At 41.7% G+C, this 24,409-nt stretch overlaps 1 protein-coding gene across 1 annotated transcript in view; it reads right to left on the bottom strand.

The window, feature by feature from the left end:
• Nucleotides 1-24,409, bottom strand: part of LOC148540812 (calcium-activated chloride channel regulator 1-like) — a 96,159-nt gene that overhangs the window by 22,721 nt on the left and 49,029 nt on the right. The window contains exons 7-10 of the mRNA XM_088481971.1: nt 20,599-20,823; nt 13,283-13,463; nt 11,027-11,133; nt 3,016-3,237 (exon numbers count right to left, since the gene is read on the bottom strand). Coding sequence (XP_088338097.1) covers nt 3,016-3,237; nt 11,027-11,133; nt 13,283-13,463; nt 20,599-20,823 — 735 coding nt within the window. The remainder of the gene's footprint in view (nt 1-3,015; nt 3,238-11,026; nt 11,134-13,282; nt 13,464-20,598; nt 20,824-24,409) is intronic.

Here is a 24,409-nt window from a genome sequence, read left to right as displayed (position 1 = left end):
ATCAAAAAGTAAACTCTAAAATTGTCTACCAAATTGCCCTAACAATTACTTGATTTCATGGTGTTGGAAGTGGGATGCTGATGGCTGGAGCAGGGAGAACCATTACAATGAACCATTTGGAAACAATTTCACGTTCTCTTTGTGTACCCTTACTGCAAGACTTTACTGTATCTGATGGATAGGGGTGATGATTCAATGTTGGCAAAGTCCTCAGTGACTAATAACTTCAGTCATTTCTCATTAACCCTATAGAGGTGCACAGGAAAATGAGCGAAGATATGCTACAATAGCGTCAAAGTAAGTAGCGAGACATCGCAGTGATGTCCATCAAACTCCTGCATCATGAAACTTTATTTTTGTCATGTAAACATTGTATCTGTAATAGATTATACAAGTGGTCGGAATTGAGATTAAATCTAAAGTAGCTACTTATGGTATGCATAGTATAGATTGAGGAGTCCATGTATGTTGTGCAAAGTGAATGCATTGACCAGGTCTGTTTTATATTTTTATTTTTATTGCTCACAGGTTGAGAGATTCACTTACTGTCACTATCAATACCTCTTATTCTAGTCATTTGAATGTGTGTACATTTGGTTATGAGTTACCCAAATTGGATAGAAAATAAGGACTGAAGAGTGTCAAACTCAATGCTACAGGTTGATATAATACTGCTGTAGATGCGTAGTAAAGTGCCTATCTTTTATACCATAGGCATATGGAGAATAATCAAATTTCCAGGCACATAGTACATCACAGAAATACACCACGGGCCTTCTTACTTCCATTGGCCAATGTCATAATCCGCCTATGTATACCGAATATCCATGCATCTGCATGGGGAAGTCTCTCCTGCCCACTGTTTTTACATCTGTCATCAAAAGTATTGAGACTTGCACCCAACTACTGCTGGGTGCAAAAGGCCCAGCAGCGACCAGAGTCCCATCTCCATCCACATGCTATGAATGAACATGGAAGTCAGATTACATGCCCATGGCACTCCCACGAGACAGATCAGTCACATGGTTGCCACCCAGTTACTGTCTAGAAATGCCCATTTCACTGAAAACATGCTCCATCGATGGATGGATCAATTCTTAAACAATTCCTATCACCTCTCCTGACCATGCGCAGTCGCAGATTTCTTTTTATGGAGCATGCACAGGATGCAGATATCTGTGAGTTCCAGTTGCATTTAGACTTGCAATGAATACAGAATCAGGCCCTGAGTCTCTAGATTCTTCCTCTCCTTCCAATCAGTGGGGTTCCAAAATATACCTTTTACAACTTGTCACAGTTATGATATTCTGTGGATCTGGCATGGGACCCTTGGGTATGATGGATGTGCATAGGAAACGTGAAGGTTTAATGATACATTGGCTCATCGGTACAAACAGGTGTATAGGCACAGTAATGACAATGTAGGAACCACAGGCTAGTGATATGTATGGATACTGAAATGGAACTGAAGTGAACAGACCAGGTCCACTGGGTGACCCCTTGCCTAAGTGACCTGTGAAGGCCAGCTAGACATGGGATACACTCTTGAGACAAAGGTGAACTCCAGGACTCAGGCCAGGAATCAGAGTCTAATGTAGCCAGGTTACAGCTGACCTGGAACTGGAACCCAGAGAGGAAATCAGAAACTGAGAGTCAGGATTAGTAATACAGTTTACTGAATACCTCAGTGTAAAGACTGTATACTGCACACTGAACCCTAGTCCTGGAACCAGCTCCCTTCTCTGAACCAGTGCAAGACAATAGCACACAGCACAGGGAAAGCAATACAAGATCAGCACAATAGTATAACCTGAATGACCACAGAGCACAGAGTAATATAATAAAGGTAACTTGCATGCACTGACCCAGCAGCACTGATGTAGAGTGGAGTCCACAGAGATGTACTAGGAGCTGGTGTGTAGGCAGCATGGAAGCTGGAGTATAAGCAGATAAAATGCAGGTAACAATAGCAAATGGATAAGTTTGAATGCAGCGTGGAAGCTGCAACACTGACAGAAATAGCTGAGGATGGTAACCAGCGAGTTGTCCACGATATAGTAATGGAAATCATAGGAGACATAATATCAGAGCACAAGGAATGAATCCTGGGAAGGAAACACGTTGTTCAATTGACTCCATGTGCAGATTTAAATAGCAAACAGTCCATTCCCATTGGAGCAGAGGATTAGGCGAGCACTGCTGAGCTGCTCAGGTGCATCAGAGGTAATTGCAATGGAATGTTTCTGCACAGGCCTGAATACAGCAATGAAGTAGTGTCTGAGCTTGTCAGAAATGCTAAGACCCAGAATTTTGGCACAACCTCTCCATCTAGTCACTTATTGAGTACATCCTTGGCCAACATATCCCATCAGACCAGGGGCCTTATGTAATAGCCTGGGAGGTTCAGGCACAGGTGCGATTCTGGCGAGTTGGTCTGTATTTGTCAAAGCTTGTAGAACTTGAAGATTTTATACATCACATTGGTTTTGGCCTTGATCACAATTTTAGACATTCTGAGCCTGATGCAGAGTTGGACACCTCTATCTTTAGGCTTGGTTTCATAATCATCATCATTGGTATGCACTTGCACCAGCCCTATCCCAGGTGCAAAAGGTTAAATAGAAAAAAGGCATATACACAACTCTGCATAGACCTCTCTGAAAGTTACCTACATGAGACCGCGCCCAAACAACCCAGTTACTCCTCCTCAGTTGTAAGTGGAGGTGTGTTAGGACATAAGACTGTGCTTGTGTATGCTTGGCTCCAGTGCATGTTCCGCAAATGTACTTGCATTCATCTCTGCATCAGCGCCTTTGTGTAATTATCTCCTAAAGCAAACAGTTTGTGAGAAGTCCGCCAGTCTATAATGCGCTTGTTTTTTTTAAACTGTAAAACAGGACTGTTAATCATGTTCATAAATCGGATGTGTGATTTGTCTGGTAATGAAACAGGTTTCCCCTGCATTACATTTGAATATTACATAAAATAGCTGGTGTGCACTTAGTATAACTTTACCTCTGCTGTTCCTGGGATTTCAAGTCTAGATAATTTGGAAGTGACATCATTAGTGAAGTGCAAAGCAGTATATGTGTTTCCAGTTGGATCTTGTAAATTAATACTTGGTACCGCAGTTTGCCATGTGACTAAGAAAAATGTGTCATTCCCCACTGTTCTGTCAATGAAAACGGCACCATTCAAACATGCTGTTGGTTGAAGATTTTCTCTTTTGCTTTCCAGCTGTGAGAAATACAATATACAATTAATGTGAACACAATCTTTTCAAAGCAGAATAGAGAATGAATGTTTGCAGTACATAATATTACAACAATAGAAGAAAGGTGGTTTCAGTTGATAGAAGGATAAGCAAGCAGTGGGGAAAACAAAAGGTAAAATACCTGGTTGTATAGAAAGAGGTATTAGAAACTGGAAGAGGAGGATATATATATATATATATATATATATATATATATAATCAAATAGTAAAAGGGGCACTCACCAGAGCAGTTCCAATAGAAAAAACTTTTATTTCTTACATATATCGGTCGACGTTTCGGTCATCCCTGACCTTTATCAAGACCATCAATATAGTCACAACTGTGCAAATGGCTCCATTTGTCACAGACCAGCATCACCAATCACCTTACCTGTATCCCCTTAAAGAAGCCAGCCTTTCCCGCATATAGCCATGCCAAGCAGCGCCGGACCGGAAGTGTCATGCGTTCCACCCCGTGGAATGCAAACACATGGCCAAAAGTGACCAAACATCCGGTCACAAGTATATCTCAGAAGGCGGGGCTCGTTGCCATGGAAACCGCTAACCGAAGCCACACTAGAGTCGCAAACAAACGCTATCAACAAAATTACCAGGGCAACAGGTCACGTGGTCCGTACTATTGTCAAAAATAAAGATTTAGGGCATATCATATTGTCTACAAACAACTCAATAAAGTGCATCATCACAGAGCTCCAGGTGCTATACTGAGAGAAGCGCTAATCAGTGTACATATTGTTGTATGAGCATGGCAATTTGGGTAAAGCGGACCATCATCAGGGATACATAGGGGACCAAAGTTTCCAAACATATAAGTGCATTAAGTATTCACATCAATAGTGTGTCTTCATCATATTCCATCAAAAAAAATTATGATCATGAGATCAAATGCCAACTGTCTAACACTGGGACATATTTAAGGCTTTCTGAGAACCCTATGCCAGCAATACAGAAGATCATTACTAATATGGTTATGAATGCTCTACAGTGTGGGTGGCTGGATGAGAGGATTTCTAACTTTCTATTGGTTGATTCGCCAGTATGTCCTATCTTGTATACCTTACCGAAAGTACATAAGACCCTTATAGATTCTCTGGGCCATCCAATAATTTCGGCTAAGGGTTCGTTCCTCCAGCCACTTGCCCAACTGATTGACAGTTATCTACAGAAGTTGGTGATATCCATTCCCAGTTATGTGAAGGATACAGGGGATTTTATGAGTAAGATTTGGGATATATCTGATTCACCTGCTGGTGCTCTATTGGTGTCTCTCGATGTATCATCTCTATATACTATAATTCCGCATGATCAGGCTATTATGGCAGTGAGAAAAGCATTACAAGCCAACCCTATAAAGGGCCCTCCAACTGAATTAATTTTGGATCTGTTGGATATAGTCCTTAGACATAATCATTTTATGTATGGTGACAAATACTTCCTCCAAATAGCCGGGATGGCGATGGGTTTGAACCTCGCTCCGGCATATGCTAATATATATATGCACGATTATGAGGAGGATGATATTTTATCTCTTTTTGGGGGGAGTATTCATCACTATTAAAGATACATAGATGATATATTTTTTATTTGGACAGATACGATTGAGAGACTTGACTATATGGTCCAGCATCTTAACACGCTGGACAGCCCTGTCTGTTTTACGATGAAAGCTGATGGAAATTCATTGGACTTTTTGGATCTAACAATCTTCAAGAAGGGATCTTCACTTGGGATGACCCTTTATCGGAAAGATACGGACTGCAACTCCTTACTTTTTGCTACTAGTTATCATCCACCTGAACTAAAAAACAAACAGTTTACCGACATCACAGTTTCTACGTGTGTTACGGAATAATACTGAGGATGAAGTGGCAGAACAGTAGATCACAGAGATGCAACTGAGATTTGTTCAAAGGGGTTACTCAAACAGTGTAATTGAGAGCTGTTTAACCAGAGCATGAAAAAGACTAACCATGGTGAGAGAGGCCTCAGGCAATGCCAGGATGACCTTCGTTAGCAACTTTGATTGTATGTCTAAAGGTGTACGGAGAGCCGTGAGACAAAACTGGCATGTTGTGGCCACAGACCCGGTATTCATTGGGAGGATCAATGAACCACCACTTATGGCCTTTCGACGTGGGCAAAATTGGAAAGAAATATTGATGCGTACTACAAAACGCCCAAGAAGACCAGTCAAGACCTGGCTCCAGGATGCCAAACCTGGATGTTTTAGATGTGCGAACTGTACCACCTGCAGATCACTACAAACTGGTCCTACTTTCCCACATCCTCACAGTGGACGACCAATTAAGTTGAAATACAAACTTCATTGCCTATTGGACCATGTAATTTATTTGCTCATGTGTCCATGCGGTTTGGCCTACATTGGCCTGACAACAAGAGTCTTTCGTGAATGGATGGCTAACCACCATTGTTCCATTAGACAAGCTATCACTACAGGTAGCTCAGATAAACCGGTGGCAATACATTTCCTTCAAGCAGGTCACCAAGTGTCATCTCTTAAATGCTGCATCATAGATTGGGTCCAGAAATCCCCAAGAGGTGGGAATCGGGAATTAATCCTTCATAAATAGGAGGCTAAGTGGATTTTTCATCTGGACACCGTTGCCCCCAGTGGTCTAAATTAATCTAATCCTTTTAATGTTTTTTTGAGATAAGATACTTGCCTTGGTTTTTTTATGTGGTGTTTTTATATGTGGATTTTGCTTTGGACATTTATGTGATTTTGTGTCTGTTTTCCGTATATATATTTTTTTGTATATAGGTTTGTGATAGGGATGCTTTGGTTGACAAGGTGTCCTTTCAGGATATTATATTATGGGTTGTCTATTTTATGGACATCTTAGCCCTTTTTTTATATAAAATTTAGAAAAAGGTTTTATAAAAAAATTTATATTTTTTGTATAAGAATATCGCTTAATATATATAAAAAAAATTTTTGATGGAATATGATGAAGACACACTATCGATGTGAATACTTAATGCACTTATATGTTTGGAAACTTTGGTCCCCTATGTTTCCTTGATGATGGTCCGCTTTGCCCAAATTGCCATGCTCATACAACAATGTGTACACTGATTTGTGCTTCTCGCAGTATAGCACCTGGAGCTCTGTGATGATGCACTTTATTGAGTTGTTTGTAGACAATATGATATGCCCTAAATCTTTATTTTTGACTATAGTAAGGACCACGTGACCTGTTGCCCTGGTAATTTTGTTGATAGCGTTTGTTTGCGATGCTAGTGTGGCTTCGGTTAGTGGTTTCCACGGCAATGAGTCCAGCCTTCTGATATATACTTGTGACCGGATGTTTGGTCACTTTTGGCCATGTGTTTGCATTCCACTGGGTGGAACACATGACACTTCTGGTCTGGCGCTGTTTGGCATGGCTATATGCGGGAAAGGCTGGCTATTTAAGGGGATACAGGTAAGGTGATCGGTGATGCTGGTTTGTGACATATGCAGCCATTTGCACAGTTGTGACTATATTGATGGTCTTGATAAAGGTCAGGGATGACTGAAACATCGACCGATATATGTAAGAAATAAAAGTCCTTTTTCTATTTGAACTACTCTGGTGAGTGCCCCTTTTACTATTTGATTGTATTACTCTGGAACAAGGAAATTACTTCTTTTGCTTCAGGGCGAGCACCCCATAAGGTTGCCAATGATGTGGATGTGAGTGCGGATATTCTCTGGAATATATATATATATATATATATATATTATATATATATATATATATTAGTGCATGGGCTACATGACAAAACTTTACAGGAATGACTTGTAGCCCTTATAGATAGGAGGGATGAATGCATATATAAAATTTTGACCCAGAACATAGCATGGTTTACAAGGGTGGGGCTTCACCATAAGGTGGGCGTGGTTAGCCCGAAAGTGAGATTTGGGTGGGGTGTGAACTCGGTGTGGTGCTTGCACATGTTGGGGTGGGGCTTATTATGTACAGGTTTTTAAATATATACATATCATTCAAAAATCCAGTATGGATAAATAAAGTAACATAAAAGCAACCGGGGAAACCAGTAAAATCTAATAACGACATGTTTTATTTTTGAGATGAGCTGTCCGGTTTTACTTGGAAATGTTCGGATCTCAAAAATGGCGCCATATTGGCTATACATCTCACAAGTGTTTTGGATAGCCAATAAGATAAATACTAACTTATCCGAACTTGCACTAATTTAGCGAAAAGAACCGGGTAAAAATCGAACTGCTCATCTCTATTTATTTTTATTAATTGCTGAACAATTTAGAAAGGTAACAATAAACACATAATTGATATTTGTTTTGAAAATAACCTCAACAGATACTTCCACAATTATTAAAGTATACCGGAGATTAACACCATTCTGTTAACCAAGCTGAGTTTTGTCATGTTAATATGTATAATAAATGCATATTTTGGTTTAATGTACTAGCGACTGGATATTTTTGTGAAAGCAGGTGTGGTCCCCCCAAAAATGTAGCTGAAACAAAGATGATTGGATAACCCTGTCTTGGGATAAAACAATATGATTTTGTATATAAAAATGAAGGGTCCTTCAGTTAAGTTGCTTTTATTTGAAAAAAAAATTATGTTTACAAATGTATTTTTAAATGTTAAAATACCATTTGATGTTGTATGTTTGTTATCTACCTCATACTGTTGTGATGTAATTCATATGTATAAATATTATCTTGAATGTCCTTCAATAGACTAACCTATGGGAAGTCTGATGTGTATAGTGATTAAAAATATCCTGGAACTATGAAGTATATATTTATATGTGTATTAAACCAACTTGCATTTTAGATTCAGTGACCCTTTAACCCACTGTGGAGTATTAAGGATACCAGGGACAAGTAATAACTGTGACGCTTACCATTCTAGCTGGTAACAGATCATGGAATATCCCTGCTCCATAAAGGCTTAATTATGTCCCTATGGCATACATACCTACTGTCCAAGAACCCGTGGTAGACTGATATTTTGAGGAGTCCCCCATCTCCCGGAAAAGTAGGCAGTCCCCCCATATTCTGCTAACATCCTAGTGTAGTGAGCTGAATGGGGAAAATACTGCAATCCGTGGGGGAGGTATGAGGCCAATATGATGTGATTCTATAAAAATAATATAATTTCAAGCTCCCAGTTGGTTACAGAAACCAAAAACTACTTAACAGCCATGAGAACATTCAGCAAAACTAAATGATTATGCTTACAAAGTCATGGGTGGAGCCATGGAAAAACGCATCAGGTGCATGCCGCTATTCATCAACTGTTCATCTGTGAATCTGCTGACTGTATTTGAGCACTCCGATGTGGTCCGGCACTCGCTAGCGCTCACTGGCCACTGTTACCATCTTTAGCAGTGAGCCAGCGCTGTGAGCCGAGTAAGGTGGTGGGATTCCAGTTGGCCCAGACCTCTTCCTTAGCACTGTCAGCTGACGCTACAATCGACACATAGGAGATACACAGCGGTAGTTGGTGTTTACAACACAGATCAAAGGCTCCTTATTCTGGAGCACATCACATCGGATAACAACTAATGCAGCTATTAAGAGGGTAGAACTTATTTCCCCTTCGCGCTATAGACCTGGAAGTGACGTGCAGTGAGGGCGGAAGTGCTGTTCCATGCCCTTAAAGTCCACCTAGAGAAAATACTTGTCCCCTCGCAGGCTCGCTACGCTCGCCACAAGATTATATTCCCCCTCCATGTCCACGTGGATGGAAGAGAATGACGTTGTACAGTAGCTGATAACATCAGGGTCCTCTCCGTGAAGGGAATCTAGACACTACTCTATTAAGAGCCTGGATTCACAGCCAGTCATCCAGGATTTACTGATTTACTCACGCTGCCACTAAACCTATATACTAATTCCAGCTTGTCAGGTAACAGAAGTGGATCGGTGAACAATTAGAAGAAGGTCCCTTTGCTATTTGGACTCCCGTTTACACTTTATACAGAACTGCTGGTAATTTACAACTGCTTGACAGAGATGTAATTAATATTTGGTGTGATTGTATTCAATATTTTGACACAGAACAGTTGATACATTTTAATGTTACTTTTCCTTTTTCCTGCGCTTTAACAGGGGTAGTAGGTTCATACAACCTATAAAAAACAAAAACAGCAGAGAAACACTCCGATTTCTGCTGTTTCTCTTCACTTACAAATGGGTCCGGGAACTTCTGCCCCTTAAACACAAAAGATTTGCAATGCAAAACTACTGTAAAAAACATAATGCATCATAATGTGAAGATGACGATATGTCTACTCATGATGGAAAAGAGCAGGACAAGACAGTTTTCTTAGTGTAGTCTCCCACAGTGCATTGTGCTCACGGCTCCCCTTTTGTCACTTGGACTGTTCCAATACTACAAATAATATAAATATGGAGAAAAAAGGCAGATGAAAGGTGATGATATTTTACAACTCACATTGGTCTTCCTTTTAAAATAGAATCATACTTTCCTACTCTCTCTTTGATCGGCCAGGAGGTTCCCGAATATTGGGTGGTGCTTCTGGCTAACCTGAAGGATGGGCAAGTTTCCCAGAGCTGGTTGCCACCTGCCTGCAGTTGCCTAGTTCCCAAGTAAAAGTGGGTGGTCCGTAAGGCCAATGTATTGCGTCATCATTGACCCACCCCCACTTCACAATGCCGGTAATCACAGCATTGTGTGGCATGCGGCAGGCCACAATGATGCAATTGCATTGTCACACTCATCAGCACACCCACTTTCATATGACACCCTTCCCCTGAGCTGAGGGGGCAGCCAGGAAGTTGGCAAGTAGGAAATAGAGCCCTAAATTTCAGTGTGAGTTATTACCTCTAAACTGCATGGATATTCAGCAGGTATTTTCTTAGTGGTATCTGGGCCTAATTCAGACCCAGTCGCAAGCGATGTGCGCTCGTAACCAGGTCAATGGTGGGCTAGTGCGCACACGTGCATGACGGAGCCGGCTCCGTCGTGCGCATGCGCGAGACCCGGCTAGCGACGGGCAATCCGTTGCTGCTGGTCTCGCTCTAAAGGGGGCGAGCTGTCGATGTCGAGTGACAGCTCACCCCCTTTGGTGGGTGGGCTGGGAGAGTGGCTGCCCAAGCGAAGGCATTCCCATGTGAACGCCTACCGTTTGGGGGCGGCCCTACTGACATCACGAGTGATATCAGTGGAGAGATTTCAGCTCTGTTAGAGCCGAAATCTCTCTGGGGCTTGTGGCCATGAGACCCTACCACAAGGGTCTCGTCGCAAGCTCGATGGTCGCGATGGTCTTGACCATCGCGACCATCATCATGGCCGCTCGCAATAGCTGTGGGTGGTCACCCACAGCTATACGAGCGGCCAGGAGGCCGTTCAAATAAAACAAAAGCCCGGCCCCGATTCAAAGCGAGCGCTCTGTCAGAGCGTCCGGCTCTGAATCAGGGCCTCTGTCTCAACAAAGGCATCTCTCTTTCTTATGCTGAGAGAGGCCACCACTATATATTTAAATGTTTAAACAGCTCTCTCCACTGGGTATAGTGACATCACCACAAAAATTACATATCTACAGTGTTGAACAGCAAAGGGGCATGCAATGCAAATTTGTATGTGTTTGAGACAGTAACTATTTTTAAAGTAAGTACACACAATGGGGCCTGGCCAATTAGGCAATCATTATGGGCACATTGACAATTGATAGCAATTCTAGTCAATAACAGTAACTATCTTTTGATCCAGATTTCAGATACATCACCTGAATGGCCTGTTGTGAATCATTCCCATCTGCAGATACAATCCCACTGAAGGCATCAATCAAGCCATTAGCATTACGATTATCTGATGCAGCAAACTGGAGTCCTCCTGAAATTGTTGATTTTAAGTTATATTACTAAATATGCTTTGGTTTTTCAATGGCGACACCTGCTTATAAGTGATAAAGCTGTACCCTCAAAATACACCCAAAATTTGCTCTCCTTTGGAGTCACTTCCCCATCTGTTCACCACCACTCTGCTGTGTGGGTTGGAGGTCAATGGGACATGCCTTCCAACATTCCCTGTGAGTTAGGATGTATGCCACAAGTTGGTACTGAATATACTGGTACTGAATATAGGGATATAGGCTGCTGAACACTCCTTCCTGTTCCAACTGTCTTTATGTATGTATTTTATGTCTATTGTACTATTATTACATGTTGACAGGTTAAGTACCACACATTCTTACTATTGTGTAAACACGTCTTTTATTTGTTTACTGTTACTTGTGTAATATGGAGCTCATTCAGACCCGCTCGCAAGTTGCGGCTGCTCGCTGGCAAAAAGGGGCCAGATATTTAAATGAAGTGCTCGCACTGCATTGCATAAGGACGCCCACTATGTTTTAGCGAGCTACGGAAAAGTGCGCTCGCAAGTGTATAAAGACGCCCCCTTGCCACTCGCAACACATTTCCGGGAAATGTAGGATTAATCGGGGCCATCGAGAGCCATCAGAGCTGCTAGCAGCCCTTGCGGTTGCCTTAACCCACCGCAAGCACAGCAATCAGTGCGGGCTGAAATACATGCAGGTGACGTGTACAATGACATTACTTTGCTAATTATGCACACCCTTTAAATGGCATTTTGGCAGCCTGAAACTCCTGCGTCCCCATTTACCAGCACCCTCCCCAGTTACCACCCACAAATGGCACTATCTGTCACTCAAAGTAGCGACCTGATAGTGGCTTACGAGCAACTAAAAACAGATTGAAAAGACTGGCTTGCACACGCGCACTGCGAATTATAAGCATGCGCAGATGGGCGAAAATCGCTCAGAGCGAGCGAACTCTACTTAGCGACCGGGTCTGAATCAGGTACAATGTCTGTTGCACATGTACTTAGTCTCATTTTGGTCTTGTAGACATACTGAAGTCATGCACTACAATGTGCCTGCAAGTGAGATGAGGACTGGGGAAAGTTCATGGTTAGCCTTTTGGACTCCATAAGATCTGATCCTTTTACTCAAGCTGCGAATGACCCAGATGTGACCTTCAAGGGTTAGTCAGGCCTGTCAGATGGTAGGTTTGGGGGCCATGTGCAGCTCCCAACCTACCATCTTTCATCCCTTCCATGTAAATGCACCTTCACTTCTTTTAGATTGCATAATAGCTCTTTGTAGATGCTTAGAGCAAAAATGGAATTCAAATGATGTTTAATATACCAGTCATTGAGCATTATATAAAGAATATAACTCCAAGCTATCATAACAAAATTATAATAAACCATGAGAAAAAAAATGTCCAATATTTATTATCTCCATTCTTTTTTTGTATTGGGACTGTACTACACAAGTAGATAGTAGATCATATTACTTTAACATCCATTTGTGCTTACGGGAAATATAACTATATATGGGTGCAATATGTGCTTTTTTGCAACCCATGGACCCAGGGTATCATGTGCACCGCACACCCTGTACCCATTATATACTGTATATACTGTATGCCATTGGCTTCACCCTTCCTGGTTGCCTAAATCCTCAGGGACCTTCGTTAACCATTCTTTTATTTTTGTTAGTCTGAAGACTTTAAGAAAAAACAAACCTCTATTCAGTCATTGGCTGGAGCTTTGAATAAGCTACTTCAGGTAATTGAGTACACATTAAACTTAATTCATATGCCACATGGAATCCATACTTTTTGTCCACATGAAGTAACTCTGATTGGGCATTTATAGGCAATCTCTATGCCTGTATAGGGGGGGGGGGGCTGAGTTCTGCAGCTCCTTTAAAAGTCCTTACGCTTATGATGATGACTGGGCGTTGCGGCTTCTTGCTTGAAGCCATACAGATCCTTGCATTAGTATGAGGAAGCAAATCTGGCTTCTGCGGCATCATGGAAAAACAGCCACTTTGCATCAGAATCATTCCCTATCATTTAGACCGCAAAATTGCCTTGAACTCTACATGTAGTACGATAAACTCTTTTACATGTAATACACCAGTAGTCCATATGATGTTTCAGTTATAAAAACATACCAGTCATTTCTGCAATGTGTTCAAGTTCTTTTTCTGCATAAGGCCCAAGAGCTATAACATGTATAATTGCTCCACTTGCTGTTATGTTAGGGAAACAAAGTCTGGTATTATAATTGTCTTCTCCATCTGTCAGTAACACTATTTCAGTTCCATATGCTGAACCGTCAAGACATCTGTTCACCTTCATTTGTGAATGAGAAGAAATGTAATATAAAACATACAATAAACATCCTCCAGAAGTACATAACATTAGAGCTTCCACTCTACTGTTATTAATGTCATTAATATAATGACATTAGTAATATAAAACATACAATAAACATCATCCAGAAGTACATAACATTAGAGTTTCCACTCTACTGTTATTAATGTCATTAATATAATGACATTAGTAATATGTACTTCTGGAGGATGTTTATTGTATGTTTTATAACATTAGAGCTTCCACTCTACTGTTATTAATGTCACTTTTTGTATTAACAGTTACTTATATAGCGCAGTATATTCTGTTGTGCTTTACAATTGGGTATCAAAGACATCTCATGTAATAATCCATTAATTCTATAGTAGCTGTCCAAACACACCTGAACTTAGTGTTAAATAGTAAGTCACAAATTCACATACATTTATACCAAGATCAAATACTAAGGGGTAAATTTACGAAATGTCGATTTGGCATTTTGAGTGATTTGAGGTGCGATTTTCGTTCGATTTGACTTCGATTTTACTTTTGGGTATTTACTAAAGGCCAAATCGAATGTGAAATCGGACTTCAAATCAAATTTTGAGTCAAATTGGCCTCAAATCGACCATCGGACAAACATTGGTACTTTTACATAGCCCAAGACACAAAACCCTTATTTACTATTATTAAATTAGAAATTGAACTCAAAATCTGACTTCAAATCGAACTTCAAATCCCCAATAGAATAGACCTGCTTCATCCTTTCGATTTGAGTATGAGCAGGTCGGATTGACACAGATACATGCAGACATCAGTGAGATGCCTGCATGTATCTCGCTGTAAAAAGCAAATAAAGAGTTAAATTTAGAAAAAAATTGACTTGAGGTCCCCCCCCAAATCAGAACCAGCCCCGGACTGCTGAAACTCAGTTCTGGCTGACTAAGTACAGGGAAAAAATGATGTAGGGTCTCCCTGTACTCAGTACAACCAGCACTGGGCTATGGGAAGCAGGGCTGGTTCTGGATTTACAGGGAAAAATTAGCGTAGGGTTCCCCTGTAAATCACAGAACCAGCCCTGGACCCTTTCTACCGGGGGACTGATGCCACAGCCAGGGGAGCCCTATCACCGGGCCCCCCAGCCATTAGTCAGCCCAGACCAGGGATCCCTGGGGAGTTGGAAACCCCTTCAAAAAAAGGAGGCTCCCTCTCCAGGGCACCCCTAGCCTGGGCTAATAGCCCGGGGCTACCCCCCGCCGTCCCTGGACAGTGGCTGGCAGGTTGATTGTGTAGGTTTTGTGTAAAAATAGATAAAATAAACGTTCTCTTTCCATTAGAACTGCAGGTCCCAGCAAGCCTCCCCCAGATGCTGGTACTTGGAGAACCACAAGTAATAGCATGCGGGGCATTAAGGGCCCACTGGGACTTGTAGTTCACCTTATAAAGTATAAGTTTAATAAATACATACATACATACACACTCACACATACTCACCTATATTACCTCCAGTGGTCCCCTTGTCCAGTAGGCATCCATGGGTTAAAATAAGAAAATGAAAAACCCGACAATCGCATTAAGGAGTAATCATTCTAACCAGAATGATTACCTCTTCCCAAATGAAGTGCACAGACGTGGCTTCATCCTTTGAAGCTCCGTGTCTGTGCGTTCATTGGCTGAGAGAGGTCAGGCCCCGCCTCTCAGCCAATGAATGGCTCCTCCATTGTACTCAATGGTGGGAGCCGCAGGGTAACTAAAGTTTATCCTGTGGCTCCCACCATTGACTTCAATGGATGGAGCCGTTCACTGGCTGAGAGGTGGGGCCTGACCTCTCTCAGCCAATGAACGTACAGACACGGAGCTTCGAAGGATGAAGCCGCATCTGTGCGGTTAATTTGGGAAGGAGTAATCATTCTGGTTAGAATGATTACTCCTTAATGCAATGGTCGGGTTTTTCATTTTCTTATTTTAACCCATGGATGCATACTGGACAAGGGGACCACTCGAGGTAATATAGGTGAATATGTGTGAGTGTGCATGTATGTATGTATTAAACTTATACTTTGTAAGGTGTGTGTGTGTGTTTCTTGCAACATTTCTTAACAGGTGAACTACAAGTCCCAGTGGGCCCTTAATGCCCCGCATGCTGGTACTTGTGGTTCTCCAAGTACCAGCATGCGGGGGAGACTTGCTGAGAACCTGCAGTTCTACTGGAAAGACAATGCTTATTTTTATCTATTTTTAAACACCTACCCAATCAACCCGCCCATGGGTGGCAGGCATAGCCCCGGGCTATCAGCCCAGACTAGGGGTGCCCTGGAGAGGGAGACCCCTTTTTTTGAAGGGGTCTCCAACTCCCCAGGGATCCCTGCCCAGGCTCACTAACGCTCAGGGCTGATGCTGCGGCTGGCGGGCCTGGTTATAGGGCTCCCCTGGCTGTGGCATCAGTCCCCCGGTAGATAGGGTCCAGGGCTGGTTCTGTGATTTACAGAGGAACCCTATGCAAATTTTTCCCTGTAAATCCAGAACCAGCCCTGCTTCCCATAGCCCAGTGCTGGTTGTACTGAGTACAGGGAGACCCTACGTCATTTTTTCCCTGTTCTTAGTCAACCAGAACTGGGTTTCAGCAGTCCGGGGCTGGTTCTGATTTAGGGGGTGACCTCACATTTTTTTTTTTTTTAACTCTTTATAACACTTTTTCCAGGCAGATACATGCAGGCATCTCACTGATGTCTGCATGTATCTGTGTTAGAACGAACTGCTCATGCTGAAAGTGAAAGCATGAAGCAGTTCATGTATCGGGGATTTGCAGTTCGTTTTGAAGAGTGATTTGCCGTTCGATTTGGACATGAACATGTCAAATCAAACTGCAAATCACTATTCAAAACTGACTCAAATCGAATTTGTTTTGCAAATCGCAAAACAAATCGAATCATAGTAAATACAGTGAAAAAACGGTTTTCACTGCTTTCCATTTGAGTCGATTTGAGAAGTGCTAAATCACTCCTCAAATCGAGCTGCAAATTGACCTTTAGTAAATTTACCCCCAAGTAACAACAGCACAGAAATTGCTTTCAGCATAAATATATAAAACAAAACTAAACACTACAGAATTGTATTCAAATCCAAAATCACAAACAGCTTTTCAGTTGTGTTCTACATAATGGAGGGAGCTAGGTTTTTGTGACATGGAATCAGATATATCATATGTATATTTCAATAGCATTTTCTGGCCTATGTATCATGATGCAACTGTTTCATGGTGCAACTAATGATATTTCTACAAAGATCACTTTATATCTATTTATCAAAATCACATTAGCTTTTACTTATAATATTAATCTTCACATGTATTGTACACAGGCCCAAACACCAAATTTACTATGAAAACGTTGTGCTTTACTTTACCATTCAACATGTGTTCAATTTAATAGCTTTATTTTAGTCTTAGAATATCTAATATACTGTCTTTACAAATGATCTAGGGGCCTAAAAAAATACTTGTGGGTCACAGAACAAAATTTTGTAAGGCACCAATGTACCTGAACCAGACAAATCATCGCATCCTCTGGCTTAATGAAGCTTTCTTTATATTACATTATCATAGTTACAGATGGGCCCAGCTAGCTTGTTCCTCATAGCGCAACATTCAGGCTTCTGAGTTGTATCTTGTATAGTTGCATGCTGGCTTTACTGTGGCGTACCGTGGCATTCTACAACATAGAGGATCCATGGAATGCAATACACAACTTAACCGCTGGGTGGCTAGTGCTCCACTGATGAAATTTACACTACTGAATATCATACTGTAGAAGTGGATGTAGATCCCTGACAAGTGGGCCAATCACGTTCCCGACACTACTGCAGTGTAAGCAGGGCAGGATTTGCATTTTGCATGTTCGCACAACCAATCTTTTTAATAATATCGCAGAAACTCACTAAATGGGACGCAAATGAGTACATATACTGTACTGCACAGTACTGTAATTGCCGTGTTGTTATGATGCACCCACAGCTTTTAATAAATTGAGAATAATTCATGATGACCACTATTAGGGGACTGTGTTTAATCATTAACTTGTAGTTTGCTCTTGAAACTGCTATACTGTACACAGTATATAGTATAATATATGAAGTCGGCTTCGGTGCACTGACACTATCACAGCGGCAACCTAGTTATCTAGTAGATCACACCCCTCAACCTCAATACAATAGAAATTACAGTAATATTGATAACCAAGTTGGGCTAGTGTCACACAATGTATGCCAAAGAGAATAAGGCCACTTTCCTTACTATTGTACACAGTCAGTCTCGCATGTCAGATGATATTCACCTTGGAGGGTGTGACTCATATCATGCAAAACAAAACATTGTGAAAACCATAGTGTAATATGTCAACACTATATTAATTTTCTTCAAATATAGTAATGAGTTGGAGAATTACCAGATGTCTCTCTATTTAGGGCCTGTAGGTGTAATAAGGTTGGGGTCTCCAGAAACCTCATACAAGGTCCTTCACAGAGGGCTTTATCTGGATGTCTCCTAGTATGGACATGTCACACTCCACTGACGTGTTTCAAGAGGAACACCTCTCTTCTTCAAGGTAGTGTGACTGTCCTTAGTCTCTTCCAATGCAGTGTGCTGGACACGAACTGTAAAATAACTCTATAAAGCAAAGAGCGCTATTTGAGAGATGCTGGTAAAGGGAGTGTCAACTCCTAACTATATTATACGGATAAACAAGGGTAAAACCAGCGATAACACACTAAATGCAACTGGACGGTTTATAATAAAAAGTTTCAAGTTGCTTATGCTCCTGAGGAAGGTGGACACCATTATACCAGTGAAACATGTTGAGCAGGATTTGCTATCTCCAGACCTGATTTAAATAACCTCTTTGGCATCCTCATATGGACTTTGGAACTACCTTTACCTAGTGGCGCATTTTAAAGACTATCCAGTAGATCTACATCAGCCCAAACTCTGTGCAAGTATCAACTGTTAAAGGACTGTATTGGTTGATTCCTGGAATGGGTAACATCTTGCTGCTTTATGGTAGTACATGGATATACATCAATGAGAGAGCCTATATCTGATGTGCCGTAAGATACTATGGAACTTTAATCGACTACTGGTCCATTTGAGCTAGAACTTTTACATATATGGTCTATTATTATTATTATCATCTTACATGTTAATTTTAATGGTAATATAACCTTGAAACTTTTTATTATAAATCGTCCATTTGCATTTAGTGTGTTAGTGCTGGTTTTACCTGTGGACATGAACTGTCCATACTAGGATACAGGATCTAAATAAAGGGACATCTGGTAATTCTCCAACTCATTACCATATTTGTACCCATTTTTTTGTATGTGCATCTTTAATTCGATGATATATATGCACTATTTTTAATGATTTACTTATGAAGAAAATAAATATAGTGTTGACATATTACACTATGGTTTCCGCAATATTTTGTTTTGCATGAAATGAGTTATGCCTTCCGTAGTGAATATCATCTGACATGCGGGACTGACTGTGTACAATACTGAGGAAAGTATACTTATTCTTTTTAGTAAAGGAGCGTGGTAGTACCAAGATTAAATAAATGTCGTTTTTTTTTTTTTAAATTGTGTGAATGAATTGAAGATGAGTTATAAGATGTATGTAAACTTTTTTTCTCTCTACTTAAGGATTTATTTGTAAACCATATTGGATGTTCTCTCCTCAGGTGCTAGGATCACCAGGCTGATGGGTGAGCTCACTCTGGAGCAGGCCACATAAAACTGCCCAGTTGTCCACCATGTGCCACAAAATTAGCTCACACTTCTCCCTAGCCATTAGCTGAGTGTCATACATGAAATAGGAGAGGGTCAGGAACAGGCAGGCTTAGCCTCCTGGTATGGGGACAATGGTGTGAGGCACAGTCTCCCCATTAACATTCAAAAACTCAATTGCTATGTTTAAAATCTCAATCGCAAATCAAGTGAAGCACAGTATTATAATCCATATTAAGGTAAGTTTTCAAAATCCAAATACAAATCAAGTGAATTTTCTAAAAATAAAAACCTAGTCAAAGTATTAATCTGAGCACTTGTGGTCCTATTCAAATAGTGGAACCACACCAACTGCCACCCCAAATGCCAAACACTGGCAGTTGGTGTTGCTCCCCCTTTGAATATTGGACTGCACTGTTGCTTTGTCACCCAATCACCTTGGTCGAGAAGAAACATTTTCAGCCTCAAAGGAGTCGAATTAAAAAAAAACACTGCTTAGTGGGTGCTTACATTATGGAAGGAGTATATTCCCCAAATTCCATGTTTCTAGGTCCAGGGGTTTAGGCTGGGCATTGATGAGTCAGTAAGTCTGGACGTTTGATTTTATATATTAGGATTAGTAGCTATAAATCAATTTTTAAAAAAGTTACAAGGACTATGACACAGGACACTTTGAGAATCTGTTCCTTTGGTGCTTGGGCCTAATAATAACTAGATGTGCACAGACCCCACGTGTTTTGGTTCTAAATCATTGTTGTGTTTTGGTTTTGGCAAAACCACCCTTGAATGTTTTGGTTCAGTTTTGGTTTTGGAATTCTTTACAAATTGCTAAAAACAGCCTAAGATCATGTAACTTTGACCTCTTTTTGTTCCTATAGTATTATTAACATCAATGACATTAATTTCCAGTAATTTCCAGATAAATTGTAAACACACAGCACCTGAAATCACAAGGGAGGAACTTAAATGCAATCCAAAACACGTAAGATCCTATTTTTTAGATCCGAGTTTCAACCTTGGCTAGAAGACAAGGATTATTTTCTATTTGGAACCCCAAAGTTTGGGTGTGTTCGGTTTTCAGCAAAACCAAACCGCTCATCTCTAATAAGAACTGTGTTAGGTTTACTGTTAACCTCATACCATTAGTGTCTGTAAAGGCTTGAATTATGTCATTGCAGTTTTCATCCATGAATCACCACTTCACATGTAATACAGCATATCTTAAATTCTTGAAAACGCAAGTTCTTGAAATCAACAAATTTATAATAGTGTACTAGTAGATGCTTCAATTGTAAAACAAGTAGTACTTAGTATTTAACGTTATGTCAAAGCTCTTACTCTTAAAATTCAGCACTACCTCAAGTCCAGAGAGAATTCCAGAACAAATGTTTGTCCCTTCCTCCGTTGCTGAATTAGGAACCAGCGATTTTAGCTTCTCACGTTGCAGCTCATTGATTCTCTCCAGTGAAGAAATGACTGATGCAGTACTTGAGAACTGGACAATCCCAACATAAGCTGAGGTTTCAATTATCTCTGTAAGGAAGAAGTCCACTGCCTGGTGTAGTCGTTCTATACGGTCATTCTGCAATTAAAGACATGCTTATTATTTACAGTAGTGTTATATGAGTTAGAAAATGAATAAAGAATTAAGTCACATGGGATATTTAAAAGACATGTCTATTTTAAAGCTAGAACTATAGAATTATATACAATTTGTTTGTACATTATGTCTGTATTTTCTAATTAGAATTCATTTGCATAAATATAGTTTATTGTATATATTACCACATCCATTAAACTGTTATCATTTGTGTTTTTGTTTGTGGTCTATAAGTTGTTGTGTTTTAATATAAGTAAATAGCCATAAATGATCTGTAATAACCAAACTCTCAAAATCATAAACAGGAACTAGGAAATGTAAAAACAAAACCTGTATATCTCTAGCAGCAAATAATGATACTATGCACATATGTTTAACTTATGTGTGTTAGTATACAAATGAAGTATGTCATGTGTGACCAGCATACAACCTTTTGAGGGTGCACAAAGTTCAATAAATTTATTTAGGAAATCAGTTGCATCTCTTAAATAATATTTACTGTTCTGGGAAATGGGATGGAGGAAGAAATCAATGTATTGTGAGATGGTCTCATACAGGGAGCCACGGGAAAATATTATGGGTCTACAGGAGGGTTTTACCAATGTTTTGTGGACTTTTGGCAAGATATGTATCTTGGAGACTATTGCTTAAGAACTTTCAATATATGCTCATCTATCAACCATTAACCTTTCCCATGTCAAATATCTAATACGTAAAATTTTTGTAAGTATTGGTAGGATCGTATGATAAGTGCTTATAACACTCTGCCTCTGAGAGCGGTCTGTTAACCTCCTCTAAATAGTCACATTGGTTCATAATTACTATATATACATATAATTACTACTATATACATATATATAGTGTCTGCACTCACATCATTTATTAAAACGACATTAGCTAGGGTGCAACCAGCAGGAATATAAGATATCCAAATATTCAGATAAGATCAAAATATAGAGGACGTTCACCTAAGGGACCCTCTATTTTTTGATCATATATAAATATACAGTATGTGTGTGCTATAGCTTTGATCTTTAACAATGAGGAACTTAAATCTTTGTATTACCCTGGAGGTAACTGTGTATAGAAACTCCATGTGAAATGGTCTTATCTCAGAATCATATTTGTGAATTCTAAAAGACTTCTAGAACTGTTTCTCTTTAATCGAGTGACCTTAGTAAAAGTATTAAAAACAAAAAGACTCTGATAGTGCAGTACTGAACGACAAACCCAGAGGACTCATACAGCAAACAGGTGGTGACAATATAAAGTACTGTATAAATTACTTTCTGTGCCATTCCAGCCATTCCCGCATGATATCATGTGGAGGGGGCGGGGCCAACAGCATCGTGAATTACAGCACTACCCTGAGCATCCTCAGGATGCTCTGTGGGACTGTAAGAGCTTCAGGGGTATATTTAGTAAAGTGAGAGTTCTTGGTGGTGTTGCTCATAGCAAGCAATCAGATTCTAGCTATCATCTTCTAAAGGTGCTATAGCACAGGTTCTCAAACTCGGTCCTCAGGACCCCAAACAGTTCATGTTTTCTATATCTCCTCACAGATTCACAAGTGAAATAATTAGCTCCACCTGTGGCACTTTTAAAATGTGTCAGTGAGCAATGAGTACACCGCTGCACCTGCTGGGAATCGTGACCTGTGTGGGGTCCTGAGGACTGAGGCCCTGATTCAGAGCCGGACGCTCTGACAGAGCGCTCGCTCTGAATCAGGGCCGTCCCTCTGTTTTTTTTGAGCGGCCACCTGGCCGCTCGCATAGCTGTGGGTAACCACCCACAGCTATAGCGAGCGGCCAAAAAGATGATCGCGATGGTCAAGACCATCGCGACCATCGGGCTTGCGACGAGAACCTTGTGGTAGGGTCTCGTTGCCGCAAGCCCTGGAGTGCTTTCGGCTCTATCAGAGCCGAGAGCACTCCCACTGACATCACTTGTGATGTCAGTGGGGCCGGCCCCTGACGGTAGGCATTCCCATGGGAACGCCTCCGTCTGGGCAGCCACGACCCCGGCACGCCCACCAAAGGGGGCGTGCTGTCACTCACCATCGACAGCATGCCTCCTTTGTAGCGAGACCCGGAGCGACGGCTTGGCCGTCGCTATCCGGGTCTCGCGCATGCGCACAACGGAGCCGGCTCCCTCATGCGCATTCGCACTGGGCCAACATCGACCCGCTTGCGAGCGCTCATCGCTCGCGAGTGGGTCTGAATCAGGCCCCGAGTTTGAGAACCACTGTGCTAGAGAAATGTTAAGTAGTATCTGATTGGTTGCTATTGGCAACATCTCCACTTCTAAAAACCTGCTCTTTAGTAAATATACCCCTCAGTGTACATGTCTGGATGCAGTGGTGTCAGAATGGGGGTACAGGCCACCCCAGGGTGTCACCCTCACACCAAAATGCTGGCTTCTGACATTATCCTGAAGCACTCAGCTCCTGTCACAGAGGAGCAGCCGACAGTTAGCACAGGTCTCCAGGGGAAACCGAGCATCTCAGGGGATGCTGGACACACTCCCGAGTGATGCAATCAGGATTTCCTGAGAGGCCACACCCTCTTTGTTAAGTCATGCCCCCATTTTCAGATGAGCGGCTATCGAGTGTGTAATGGGTGTCACCAGACCAGGTGATGTGTGTAGTTCCAGGCACCATGCTGGGCAGATGCTGGGGCCATGGGGGAGGGCAGTGTCGCCCACAGGGTTTTGCACTCTGTGCGTCAGCACCACTCACACACCCCTAGTTACAGCCCTGATGCACAGGCACACTGCAGATATTTCTTATGTAAGTGTATATTTCTTATGTATGTATTTAGGCCCTGATTCAGACCCACTTGCAAGTGGCTGTCCGCTCGCAAGTGGGTCGATGGTCTGCACTGAGCATGCGCACGACGGAGGGAGCTCCATCGTGTGCATGCGCCAGACGCGACGAGCGAAGGAAAGTCCTTCGCTCGTTGTGTCTGATCAAAGGGGGCGTGCTGTCGATGTTGATTGACAGCACGCCCCCTTTGGTGGGCGTGCCGGGGGCGTGCCTCCCTGACGGGGGCGTTCCCAAGGGAACGCCTCCTGTCAGAAGCCGGCCCACTGACATCACTAGTGATGTCAGTGGGAGTGATTTTGGCTCTGATAGAGCCAAAATCACTCCGGGCCTTGCGGTTGAAAACCTCAACCGCAGGCTCCGGCTCGCAGTTTCGATGGTCGCGATGGTCACGACCATCGCGGCCATCAAACTGCACGCTCGTATAGGCTGTGGGTGGTGACCCACAGCTATGCGAGCGTCCAGGAGGACGATCCAGAATTATGGAGGGCGGCCCTCATTCAGAGCGTGCGCTCTGCTCAGAGCGTACGGCTCTGAATGAGGGCCTTAGTATGCTACACAAGTAGACGTCTCTTCTTCCACTCTTGTATGGTTAATTACCCCTGAGGAAAGCCTCAGTGGCAGATTGAAATAATCATTGGGCCCAGATTTCCTCCACCCAAGTGGAGCAAAAGAACTTGAAACAAAACAAAAACAACAACCTTCAAGGGCTAGAACTAATTAAGCAACATAAACCCTAATAGAAGC

Source organism: Taudactylus pleione, unplaced genomic scaffold, assembly GCF_031769625.1.
Source record: "Taudactylus pleione unplaced genomic scaffold, aTauple2 ptg000017l, whole genome shotgun sequence".
Taxonomy (NCBI): domain Eukaryota; kingdom Metazoa; phylum Chordata; class Amphibia; order Anura; family Myobatrachidae; genus Taudactylus; species Taudactylus pleione.
This window is presented reverse-complemented; position numbering and strand designations above follow the sequence as displayed.